This window comes from Epinephelus moara, chromosome 15 (assembly GCF_006386435.1).
Source record: "Epinephelus moara isolate mb chromosome 15, YSFRI_EMoa_1.0, whole genome shotgun sequence".
Classification (NCBI taxonomy): Eukaryota; Metazoa; Chordata; class Actinopteri; order Perciformes; family Serranidae; genus Epinephelus; species Epinephelus moara.
In genome coordinates this window covers 16,436,676-16,448,345 of record NC_065520.1, presented here as the reverse complement: position 1 = coordinate 16,448,345, position 11,670 = coordinate 16,436,676, and the positions used below count along the sequence as shown (strand labels likewise).

The window sequence follows — 11,670 nt, the reverse complement described above, 5'->3', positions numbered from 1 at the left end:
AGAACAAGCAGCGATCTCATGTATCTAGGCTAACGGCTAACATGCTAGCTATTATTTTTATGTCACTAGTCACTTGAAACAAATTTAGGACGATAGGAGACAGGTTGAAATAAACCGAAATTTCCCTTTAACAAATGATTGATTAATCAACTCATTGTTTCAGCACTAGTACGCATCATATTGGTGTCCCTCAGGGCTGTGTCCTGAGTCCAGTTTTGTTCACGCTGTACACCCACGACTGCGTCGGCAATCCATGGCTCCAACACCCTCATCAAATTTGCGGATGATACAACCGTTGTGGGACTGATCAGCAACGGCCTGGTGCAGTGACAACCACCTCAACCTCAACACCAGGAAGACAAAAGAAATCATCATTGATTTCCGCAAGACAAGGACCACACTGCGCCAAGGGAGCGATCACACCGAGATGGAACGCTAGAAACGCGACGCCAGTAAAACCATTGTTTTCCTATGATACGGCGCGTCTGACCGGCGTTCAAGCCTCTTTTTAGATGGGCGTTTTTGTAGACGCTTCTTTTTAGACGCGCGTAGACGCTGAAAAGTTAAAATATTTTCAACTTTTTTGAGTGTCAGACGCCAGTAGCTAGTGCACATTGAATAAGCGCTTCCAGCGTTTCAAGCCTCTTTGAAGCGTCCGCGTCTCTAGCATCTCATTTCTGTGTGATCGCCCCCTAAGCCCTGAGCATCAATGGGGAAGAGGTGGAGCATGTCGCGAACTTCAAGTTCCTCGGACTGCACATCTCGGAGGACCTGGGCTGAACTGTGAACACCACCCACATTATCAAAAAAGGCCCAGCAGCGTCTCTTTTTTCTGAGAACGCTGAGGAGGAGCAAGCTCCCTCCACCTCTGCTGAGCAGCTTCTACCACTGCACAATGGAGAGTGTCTTGACCTATGGACGTACGGTGTGGTATGCCAGCTGCACCGAGTCATAAGAGCCCGCACCAACAGACTAAAACACAGCTTCTTCCCTATGGCTGTGAAGAGACTGCTGCAGGAACCATGAACAAATGTAAACCACCTTTTCTTATCGACCTCTAGACCTGTTATTAAAACTGGCACGTGAACAGAAAGAACATTACCGCCATTTCTTGGAGCTGAAAAAATGGGATACATTTCAGAATAATAATAAGAAGTTAGGTGTGTGTGTTACCTCAGTTCGAGCTGTAATCTGTGGCTCCTCTCCTGCAACAACTCCTTAACAGGAAAAAGTGCTGAGCCCAACATGTACATCTAAAAGAGACAGATAGACGATATTATTGATGAGCTCATATCTCTTAACTAGTGCCGACTACACAGAACAGACAAGTCAGTGTTTGTCTTTGTCCACTTTGGCTCAGAATGACAAAGAGTCTTGACGAATAACATCCTTTCTATTTTAAACCATTAAACTAAATCGTACCGTGCCCTGCGAGCGGTCCTTGACGTCATAGACGGCCAGCTTCACCTGCGTCTGCTGGTTGATGTTGGACTCCTGGAAGAAGGCGATGCTGCTGAGGAAGATGGGGTTACTGGTGCCCTGTGGAGGAAGGCAGTGACACAGTGACATCAACGTTACCTCAAGAACATTGCATTAATATCCACTGCCCCTGTGTGTTCTATTTGCTCTGTCTAAAATGTTTTCTGTCATGCTTTCCTGTAATGTCATTAACTTCTGATGACTCATTTGGCGCTAGCGAATAAAAATTGCTTCCCTTTAATGTGATTTGAAGCAACCAGCTGACCCCAAACTGCACTTGACCTTGTTTATGGTTACGGATCGTTGAAGCTAGCAGAGGGAAATCAGGTGGTGGGAGGTGTGTTTGGACATGAAAATCCTTTCCACAAGTGTGTGGCTGCAGCTCAATTTATTCATCTCTCTCGTCCTCCGCCTCCTGATTGCAGCGGAGGTGAAGATAAACAGTCCGCCACATCCACTTTCCAACTATCGAATCAAATCCCTCTCAAATTACACAAAGTTCACCTGTAAGTGTGACATTTTTGGGTCTCGTTTCACTGCGACTTTGAAGGTCAGAGAGTCTTAAAAGAGTCTGACCTCTATGACTTCCGTCTGGGCGTGTTTGGTCCAGAAGGCCTGCGGTGGTGTCGTGCAGCTCACTGCTACAAAGCTGTTGGGTTTTCGGTCCAAAGCAGGAGTCAGCAGGTCTGTGCAGGCTGGAGGAGGAACACTGAATGAGCTGAGAGGCGTAAAAACAACCCATCTAATAGTCAGCTTAAAAGCCTGGATTGTTTTGGATGCAAGTGTTACTTACAGACGCTGAACTCAAGCACAGGCTCATCTGGGTCCTGACTGTTTCCTGGAAACAAACAGAGTCACAGAAACATCAGACATCAATGATTGCAGCACACTGAGCCTTGGATAACAGTCACAACAGGAACACAATTAGGTAAAACATAACATCCAAAATGTGGCCTCTAAATGGTATTTTGATTGCAAGTTGAAAAATCTGATCTTATGCATTCGATCATAGTTCAGATTCTGCTTGGACAGAAATGTTAGGGCATGTTTGTTCAGGGTAGACTCATGAGGTAAACCCTTAAAGGGAAATTTCGGTTTATTTCAACCTGTCTCCTATCGTCCTAAATTTGTTTCAAGTGACTAGTGACATAAAAATAATAGTTAGCATGTTAGCCGTTAGCCTAAATACAGCCGGGGCGCATAGTAGCGTCAGACCTGTTAAAACGTAAGTGAACGGGCAACCTTCAAGTGCAAAGTTAGTCCACTAAACAAGCTTTTTGTCCACAAAGACCGCCTCATATCGTTAGGATAAGTGTCAGAGAACATATAGAAAACGACATGTAAACATGTTGTCTTACCTTACCGGTGTGCTGCCATGTTTGTTTACCATCTAGCTCTGCTTTCCAAAGCGCGGCCTAACTTTGCACTTGAAGGTTGCCCGTTCACTTACGTTTTAACAGGTCTGACGCTACTATGCGCCCCGGCTGTATCTAGGCTAACGGCTAACATGCTAACAATTTAGAGTTTATGTAGAGTAACTCTCTCTATGGGCCCCCTAACCCCATGGGCACCAGTGCAACTGCCCTGCCTGCACTGTCTATATTTACGCCCCTGCTTTTAGCAAGGATTCATATTGATGATAAAGACCAGACCACCACGACTGAACCGAGTTCTCCTCTGAGGTTTAAGTCCTACAGACGCTCCAACCAACTGCAACCTCAACTGCGATGTGTTAACAGATGATGAGCAGCCCTCAGGTCTCATTATGATCTGCTTCAGGGCAACTGTGGTTGAAGAGGCCGCTGGCGCCCACACAAGTTTAACACTGTGCCAGCAGAGTGTGTGTCAGTGTGGTATTTTGGTTTTAGTGGTGCTGCAAGTGGCTGACATTAATGGCAGGCTGTGTTTATACTGGGCAGCTATTGCATTAAATTAGGTTTTTATTTTAGTGTTACAAACTGGAGCTCTTTGGGATTTGGACATCTAAAGATCATCTCACTTTCACGATCAAATTTATGCCTCGATTAAGTTGTCGATGATGAAGGCACTAGATCAGTAACTGTTTTCATCAGACCAACCGTCCCTCACCTGCGAGAGCCAAGCCGATCATCTCGCTGGACAGCTCGAACGTGCTGGCCCGGTACACAGACCACGGCCTCTGTATCCGGGAGCCGCGCTCTCGGACTCCCGCCATGCCTGTCTGGGAAGAGCGGGCGACGGCAGGAGGCCTGAACACACACCCTCACACACACGGTCACACACTCCCATGTGAGGTGCCCCTCTTTCTGCGTTGATCCACGGCTGCTCCAGAAAGCAGTTCGTCCTCTCTGAATGGAAACAGACAAGAGAAGGAGAGAAGAAGGGAGGTTAGATTAGTATTATCATATGAAATAAAACTTTCATTATCTGAGCTTGAAAATTATGCTTTTTTAATTAGTCAAGATGGTTTTCAGATGGTTTCTTTTAGAGTAACATATGCTTAGCCCCTCTGTATTTTAAATTTATAAAGTGAAATTAAACAGGCAGAGATACAGGGGTTCCTCTTCTGTGCTCACACAGAAGCCTGATCAGTTTTTTGCAGGTCCATGAATGCAGCATAAAAGGAACTCTCGATGAGTTTTGTTTTTCCAACAGCAGCAGTTTGTTCAGTTTGGGTCCTGGGGTTGAGAAATGAACAGTTGATCAGAGGCCTAATTCACATGCTCGAGCACTCAAATAAGTGAAAGGCCTCGTTCATGGGCATTTGTGACACAAAATGGACAATTTAAAAAAGAGAAGAGAAAGAGTGCCTTGATTTAAAACAATAGCACAAAAACCAAGCTTTGACCACAGGTATGAATTCCAGTGAATTCATGTAGTGGTTGATGCTAATGTGCCATGTGGACATGCGAGAGAGGAAAGCATGAGGAGAACAGAAATCAGGAACAAAGTACAGAAAGTGAGACCTTATACAAACCTGGCAAGAGAGAAAAACAACCCAAGTATCTCTCTAAGGACCAACTGCAACTCACAAGGTCAAGTCGCCCCATCTTTACTCACATTTGCCACCTACGCAGTCTGCAGCATATGTTCACACTGTGAGACCCCCTCCAACTACTTTCACTGATTTTATATCTTATTCCATATTCAGACCTCTGTTTGACCTTATTGCTTCTGCTGCTACACCAATCTGATTTCACCAACAAGAATCAATAAAGCTTCAGTTTTAAGCTGTGCTCTTTTAAGTTCAGCTGCCTACACTGCAAAGCAACCCATAGAAGATGGACTTATCAAACAGAGTCTAAAAGAGAGTCTGACAATAGCAAGTACACATGTCTATGCATTGATCCCATACCATGTAATTTATCAGTAAACCTCAAAGTAGTTTAACACCTGAATAAAACAGCAGTTTTTCAGGACTGCCGTTCTTTGTTGCCGCTCTAATACACAATAAGTTGCAATGTGCAGCCAGTGGCAACTACTGTTTTTGGCCAATAAGAATTACTTTACAGTAAAATAGTGTATTATTAGCTATAGAAAATGTCAACAATTTGGCTATATTTTTGTACTGGAAAGTCCTGTAAGTAAAAAAGCAATAGGTACAGTTTGCAAGGCTTCAGTTTTGAGGGGGGCAAAAGCATTGACAATTTTAATACTAGCCAAAAAAAACAAACAACAGCTGTTAATGGTTATTTTCCTCTTTTAAATGATATCAGATTGGTACTTATTATCGGTTGATATGCAAAGTCCGGTATTGGAATCAGTATCTGAAAGGAAAACATGGTATCTCTAAATAAAACACATCAATATCGGCGAAGTGTTTCAGAGATGGCGAGGAAATGTTGCTAATACTTTTGCCTTCTGCTAACCGCAGCCAAGAGCTCACAGCTGCAGCTTCATGTCCACGTTGATGCCTCATTTACAACGCAAGCGATGCGTTCGCAAAGAGGTCGCAAAGCGTAGCGGCAGCACACGTGTATTCACACCAAAACTGAACAGACTCGACGCGCAGCGGCCGCTGCTGTCCCGTCAAAATACAAACCACACCTGAAGAGTTAGTGGCGGTAGTGCACCGTGTTTGCAAATCTCCAATAAACCCCAAAGATGAAGAAGTGAGTTTGGACCCAAAGCCCAGGTTGGACAGGTTTGCGCGCCAATGATTATTCCAACGCTTGGAGAATTAATATTTAGCACTACAAATGGGTAAGTAGTCTTTGTCTGCTTTGTATTACTAGCCTTAGCACAAAAAGCCCATTCGTCTCGTAGTTAGTGTCACTACAGCGACCATTCGCTCGCGACTCGCGCAGAAAATCGGCGTCTCTTCTACTTTCGAGCTTGCTTGCGAAAGCAACGTGACTCGACCACCACGTAGAACGGATACGGTGTGAACGCTCTTACCTGTTAACATGCTCACCAAAATGGAAACGCGAGTAAACAGCGATCGTTCGCAAGCGCTACGCAAATGCATTGCTTGGGGTGTAAATGAGGCCTTATGCAGCTAATGTTTCACAGCATGTCCTCCATCTCACTCCCTGCCGTTACAGACTACCTCGCTGGGAGGAGAGCGTGCAGCAGCTCCAGAGTTTGTCCCCTAGTCAGTGGTTGCAGCAACCTAAATACAGCCAGCACAAATCCCAGCGCAGCAAACTTTCTGTTGCTGCTGTGACATCCGGCACTACAAGGGGTTTGTGCTGGCCAAATCTGGGCTGTGACTGAAATATCAGAATCTCATTGTATCACTAAATATTTGTGCACTGTCGGACACAATTAAACAGGCAGCAGAATTCTCAGCGTGGCGGTGCAGTGGTAGCATATTCGACTAACCTACTCCAGCTTCCTCCTACAGTCCAAAGACATGCAGGTTCATTGGTGACTCTACATTGTACAAAAAGGAAGATGTGAAATCTATTAGTCTCACAGCCTATACAATAAAGAGCAGAAGGGCATGTATGGCTATATATATACATTTATAGACTGTTAAGAGATACACGTGTGTGTCATCATGCGACTGAGCATCATCTGTCAGCCCCCTTCATCCCTGAGTGCTCCCAACGCCAGCACGTGTTTTGGTTAATATTTGCACATAGATACATGTACAGTATGTTTCTGTGGATACATGACAAAACAACAACAGTTTCTTCCTTCAGCAGTATGTTGATTTGCATCTGTGTGTGTCAGCCCACTTAAAAACTCTAAAATTTGCATTTCATGTGCCTATTTATGCTCACCATATGATGATGTTGCTAAGAAACTGTAGGTTTCTCCTTAGGTGCTCCAAATTTTTTGCATTTCTTCTTCACTTCCTCCTCATTCCCTTTGCCCTTCTCTCTCTTTATATCCATCTGTCTCCTCTGCATCCTCTTCCCTGTCTAGTTTTGGGAGTTCTATCATTTTGTGCTCCCCAAATCTAACGCTCTATTTCCTCCTGATTTTTTCTCACCTCCAGCCGAATCTTTTGGGATTCTTCCCCCTGAAGGCTTTAGCCTGTGGACGAGCAACCGTCCCACTCTCTCTGCTTTCGTTCCCGCTGTCCCATTTTGTTAAAGAGCAATTAGCCTATTTGCAGCAACGCAGCGAGCGCAGGGGACAGTAGCTGGCTGTGGTCTAGTTGGACGATCTCTGTAGGCTATTTTGGTAGATTTGTGCTCTATTTATTGTTGAAAAATGTGTGTCAGTGATTCAGGTGCAGGTCAAAGTTGTATACACCTCATGTCAGAGCTGTTGTGCAAGAACGTAGCACAGATTAAGTGTTTTTCTTTTGTATTAAACAGCAGCATACCTTCAGGTTCCTGTAAACGTGTAATCGGTTTTCCTGAGATTGAACTGTTAGACACTGGACTCCTATATCAGCCGATAGAGTGATCTCATTTTAATTGTGGTTCTGGGTTACTAGTTGGTGGCCTACTTCCTGATATGTGCTGCTTGATTTGCCCCACTTCGGTCAGCTCAGATACATGTGCCCTACATGTGTCGCTGCAAACATTTGGAGTACGACCTGCAGTCCTCTCTGGATGGAGAAGACTCCGCTTGATTTATGTGCTTGTTCCTGCAGGTTTACATTTGTCTTTATGTCCAATCCATGACATTTAAAATGGCAAACTCCTTCCACAAGAGGTCTATTTCTATTTCAAGTATTTTGGGGGCTTTTCACGCCTTTGAAAAGTGGATAGTGCAAAATAGAGAGCTGGCGGGAAACTGGGGCAAAGTGAGGAGATCCCACAACGTTCCCAGCTGGATTTGAAGTTGTGATTTCATGGTCAGCATCTTCAAGGGACTCAACATGGATGTGGTCAGGCACTGGGTGCTTGCACTTGTGCCTTTCCTGTGCCCGCTTTCAAGAGCGCGGCGGCAGGTTGCTTGGGATTTCGGGTAAGTAGGCTATGATACTAGTTACAGTCACTTCGCAACATCAGGCGCAACCTGCCTCCACGTCGTTGAAAGTTGGCACAGAGTAACACCCAGCGCAGGTAAAAGACGCGGCTTAATCTGCTCCTTTAACTGGACTTCCTAGATCATATTTATTCGTCTCACACACACTCAACACAGGGCTTAAACTCAAGCTCAAACACTCACAACACAACTTTGTTACACCCAAAGATCTCCTTCCTATCACAGACTTCGCCTTGGGTCTTTTTCTCTGCAAAGTGCTGGAGTCGCATCAAAAGACACACCAACAGTCGAGGTTTGGAAAAGACTGACATGTAAATACACAGGGGAAAGAAGAGAAAAAAAAACGCAAGGCAAGACGCAATACAGCTTCTCGAGCAGGCGACATATCTGCCACATCTCTGGAAGGAGGTGTTTGTGCACTTCTTCAATATTCATGTAACAACATGAGCTTTGACAGCGGGGTTGGAGGCACCACAGACGCTCCACAAACACTCAGTCATCAGCCTGTAGGGCCTTTTAGCGGAGCTGCCTGAGTGTTGTGCTGATGAGCCAAGACACTCGCGAGTAAATAAAAAGGAGGAAGAAGGTATGACATTTTAAGGGTTTAGAGTTTAAGATTCAAATAAGGAAAAGGAATAGGTAAGAGGAGACGCTGAAGTTAAAGGGATGAAAAGGAAGTCTTCAGTGTGACCGTTCCTTGAACCTGCCGGTGTGACTCTAATCTCTCCTGCTAAAAAAAAAACCAGATATGTTGCACTGAAGAGACGAATATCAAGAATGTTTACAGTGTTTGTGTGCGTGTGTGAGTGTGTGTCCTCCAGCTCTGTCTAATCGGTTAAAAGGCTGTAAGACAGCTGATTTTCGAGCTGTGCGAAGCATCTCTGTCGAGCTGAGTCACCAGTAACAAGAGCCCTTAATAAGCATGTTTACCAGGCAGTGTTTTACAGTAAACATGAGACAGTTACACACTTTGGTTTTTAATTCATGGCGCTGCTTCGCCACTGATAGGACTAGAGACAGACTGGACTGTGGGAGGAAGCCGGAGTGCCCGGAGAGAACCCATGCTGACACGGGGAGAACATGCAAACTCCGCACACCCGGGATCGAACCGGGAACCCTCTTGCTGTGAGGCGACAGTGCTAACCACCACACCACTGGAGGTCTGGAGTACTGTGCTACGCCTGCTGCCCCCGTGACCCGGCCTTGGATAAGTGGATGAAAACAGATGGATGGATATCTGGAGTCTCATTTGGTGCTTCTAAAAACGGTTATTTTGCTCAACAGCATAGGGCTACAAGCGACAGTTGTGCCTGATCCTTTAGTTGTTGTGAGAGTAAGCAGATCAAAAGACAGTGTCACTGCGGCTCCCGCTCCGTCTCACTACAGATTTATGAATCACATGATCACACAGTGCGGATCAAAGAGTACAGCTCTCTGTCATCGCGGCTCTGGTTCCTCTAATGTTGATGCATAAGCAGCAGTAAGTTCCTGCTAAAATACCTTGTGCCAAAACCTGCAGACAGTTGCTTCGACTGTCTTTTTACTAAATGTCACAGGTATATTGTTCCCCTTTTAAAGAGCGTTATCCTACTAAAAGAATGGAAAGCAGATAAACAAAAACACAAATTCAGATTATTAATCTCAGTCAAGGGAACCATAAAACTTCTCATACAAACCTCTGACCTTCAAAATAACAGGAGTGGGCGGTTGGAAAGTTTCAGAGGCACTGCACACTGCACCAGGTGTTTATTATGGTTAGTTATGTACAGTAGTTATTCATGTTGAGTCTGGGAGACGTCAGTCAAATCTATACAAACCCACACAGCCCTAAAAATAAGTCCAAGTGCAGCACGAAGCGTTGCACATTCACAAAACTTTATCTGGTATGCCAATAACATGCTGTATTACTCTTTTTAAACATAATCATACATCCATGCTTTTGCTCTGAATGTCAGATGCATTTACAGGAAGTGTTGAAAATACTTCACTCTTCCTTTGAACGGAGCAAACACACGCATTAGCTGTCAACACCTGAAACCACAACACCAGTGTTTCCCACAGGTCTGAAACAGTTGTCAGTTGGCATAAAAATGGTCCATTGCACATGCCAAACAACAAATATGCGTTACCTTTAACACAATATTTTAATTTATTGAATATTTCTGTTAATTTCATATTCATTGAATCATTATGTAGAGCTAAGCTAATCTATTATCTGTCTCTGATTGCTTGTGTGTGTGTATGTGTCTGCTCTTGGGTTGTCATGAGAACCGATACTTCGGCACCAAGTTGATGCCAACACGCAAAAGATATGTCAGGACCTGTTTTTTTTTATACAACTTTGGGGGGGCAGTATATGCGCGTCAGTCTGTGCCGAGGATGTTCTCCATCATCTTTGCTAGAAACAATGGCTTCTACAAGTGCCAGAGCTTAGATCAGGCCCAAGAAAATCCATCCCGACCCCACCCGAGCCCGTGCATACTCTGTCCGAGCCCGTCCCGTCCCTTTAACTGTAATTATGAGCCCGGTTTAAACACGACTTTTTTTAAGGATACGAACGTGGACATTGAAGGCCGACTCTCGTCTTTCTTGCCATGGCAAGCCTACGGTGGCCCTGAAGTGCAAATCACAACGGCAAATCAGAAAACACAACAAACCAAAAAACACAACAAAACAGAAAACAAAACGCCAAATTACTGAACACAACAACAAAACAGAAAGCACAACAACAAAACAGAAAGCACAACAGCAAAACAGAAAACACAACAACAAATCAGAAAACACAACAACAAAACAGAAAACACAACAACAAAACAGAAACAACAATGACATTAACCAAACCGGAAAAGGTAGGTACCCTTCAGCGTACGCAGACGCATGTTTATGTTGTGAATTGTCGACAGCATATCCAGTATCATGTCATATCCATGTCCTGCATCAAAATATTCTTTAATAGCAGCACGTGCATTGTTACTGGCGGCGCTCATATTTTGAAAACATGCAAACCATGTCCTTCCGGATCAAAGGACGGACCAGTCCAATCAGTGACGATTCATGTCGCCCGAGGGTACCTACCTTTTCTGGTTTGGTTCATGTCGTTGTCGTTTCTGTTTTGTTGTTGTGTTTTCAGTTTTGTTGTTGTGTTTAGTAATTTGTTGTTGTGTTTTCTGTTTTGTTGTTGTGTTTAGTAATTTGTTGTTGTGTTTTTTGATTTGTTGTTGTGTTTTCTGATTTGTTGTTGTAATTTGCACTTCAGGGCCACCGTAAAAAACATTTCATGGTTCCAGCTTCACAAATGTGGAGATTTTTATTATTAGTCTTTTTTTTTGCTGCTTTTGCTTATTATTGTTTCATAATTCATTTTTATGTTGAGGTTTGAACTGTTGGCTGAACAAAACAAATATTATGAGGGTGTCACTTTGGGCTCCGGGTAAGTGTTTTGCTATCTCTCTCTGTTTCCAGAATGTTGACAAACCAAACAATCCATCAATTAATGGAGAAAATAATCAGCAGATATACCCAATGAAATGAATCATTAATTAACAGTTCAAAAAGAGCTCCACCACAACCAACTACAACAGTAAAATCCTGCTACTACATTAATGGATGAGTCAGAATCATCTAATGATATCATATATAGTCGTAGACTACAACACTTTTTACAGTACTTTTACTTAAATCAATCAAACTTCATTTGTATAGCACTTTTCATACATTAAAAATGCAGCACAAAGTGCTTCACAGAATAAAACAAACAAAAATACTACATACATATTGAAAACCCACCCCCACATATAAACACACACACACACACACACACAC

The 11,670-nt window shown here is 43.8% G+C and overlaps 1 protein-coding gene across 7 annotated transcripts in view; it reads right to left on the bottom strand.

Annotated features, from left to right (window-relative positions):
* LOC126401758 (inositol polyphosphate-4-phosphatase type I A-like) overlaps positions 1 to 11,670 on the bottom strand; it is a 78,845-nt gene that overhangs the window by 40,719 nt on the left and 26,456 nt on the right. For all 7 annotated transcript variants that reach the window (XM_050063234.1, XM_050063238.1, XM_050063239.1 and 4 more), the window contains exons 3-7: positions 3,568 to 3,806; positions 2,273 to 2,317; positions 2,056 to 2,174; positions 1,423 to 1,539; positions 1,174 to 1,253 (exon numbers count right to left, since the gene is read on the bottom strand). In XM_050063234.1, the coding sequence (XP_049919191.1) occupies positions 1,174 to 1,253; positions 1,423 to 1,539; positions 2,056 to 2,174; positions 2,273 to 2,317; positions 3,568 to 3,673 (467 nt within the window). In that variant the 5' untranslated portion in view covers positions 3,674 to 3,806. The remainder of the gene's footprint in view (positions 1 to 1,173; positions 1,254 to 1,422; positions 1,540 to 2,055; positions 2,175 to 2,272; positions 2,318 to 3,567; positions 3,807 to 11,670) is intronic.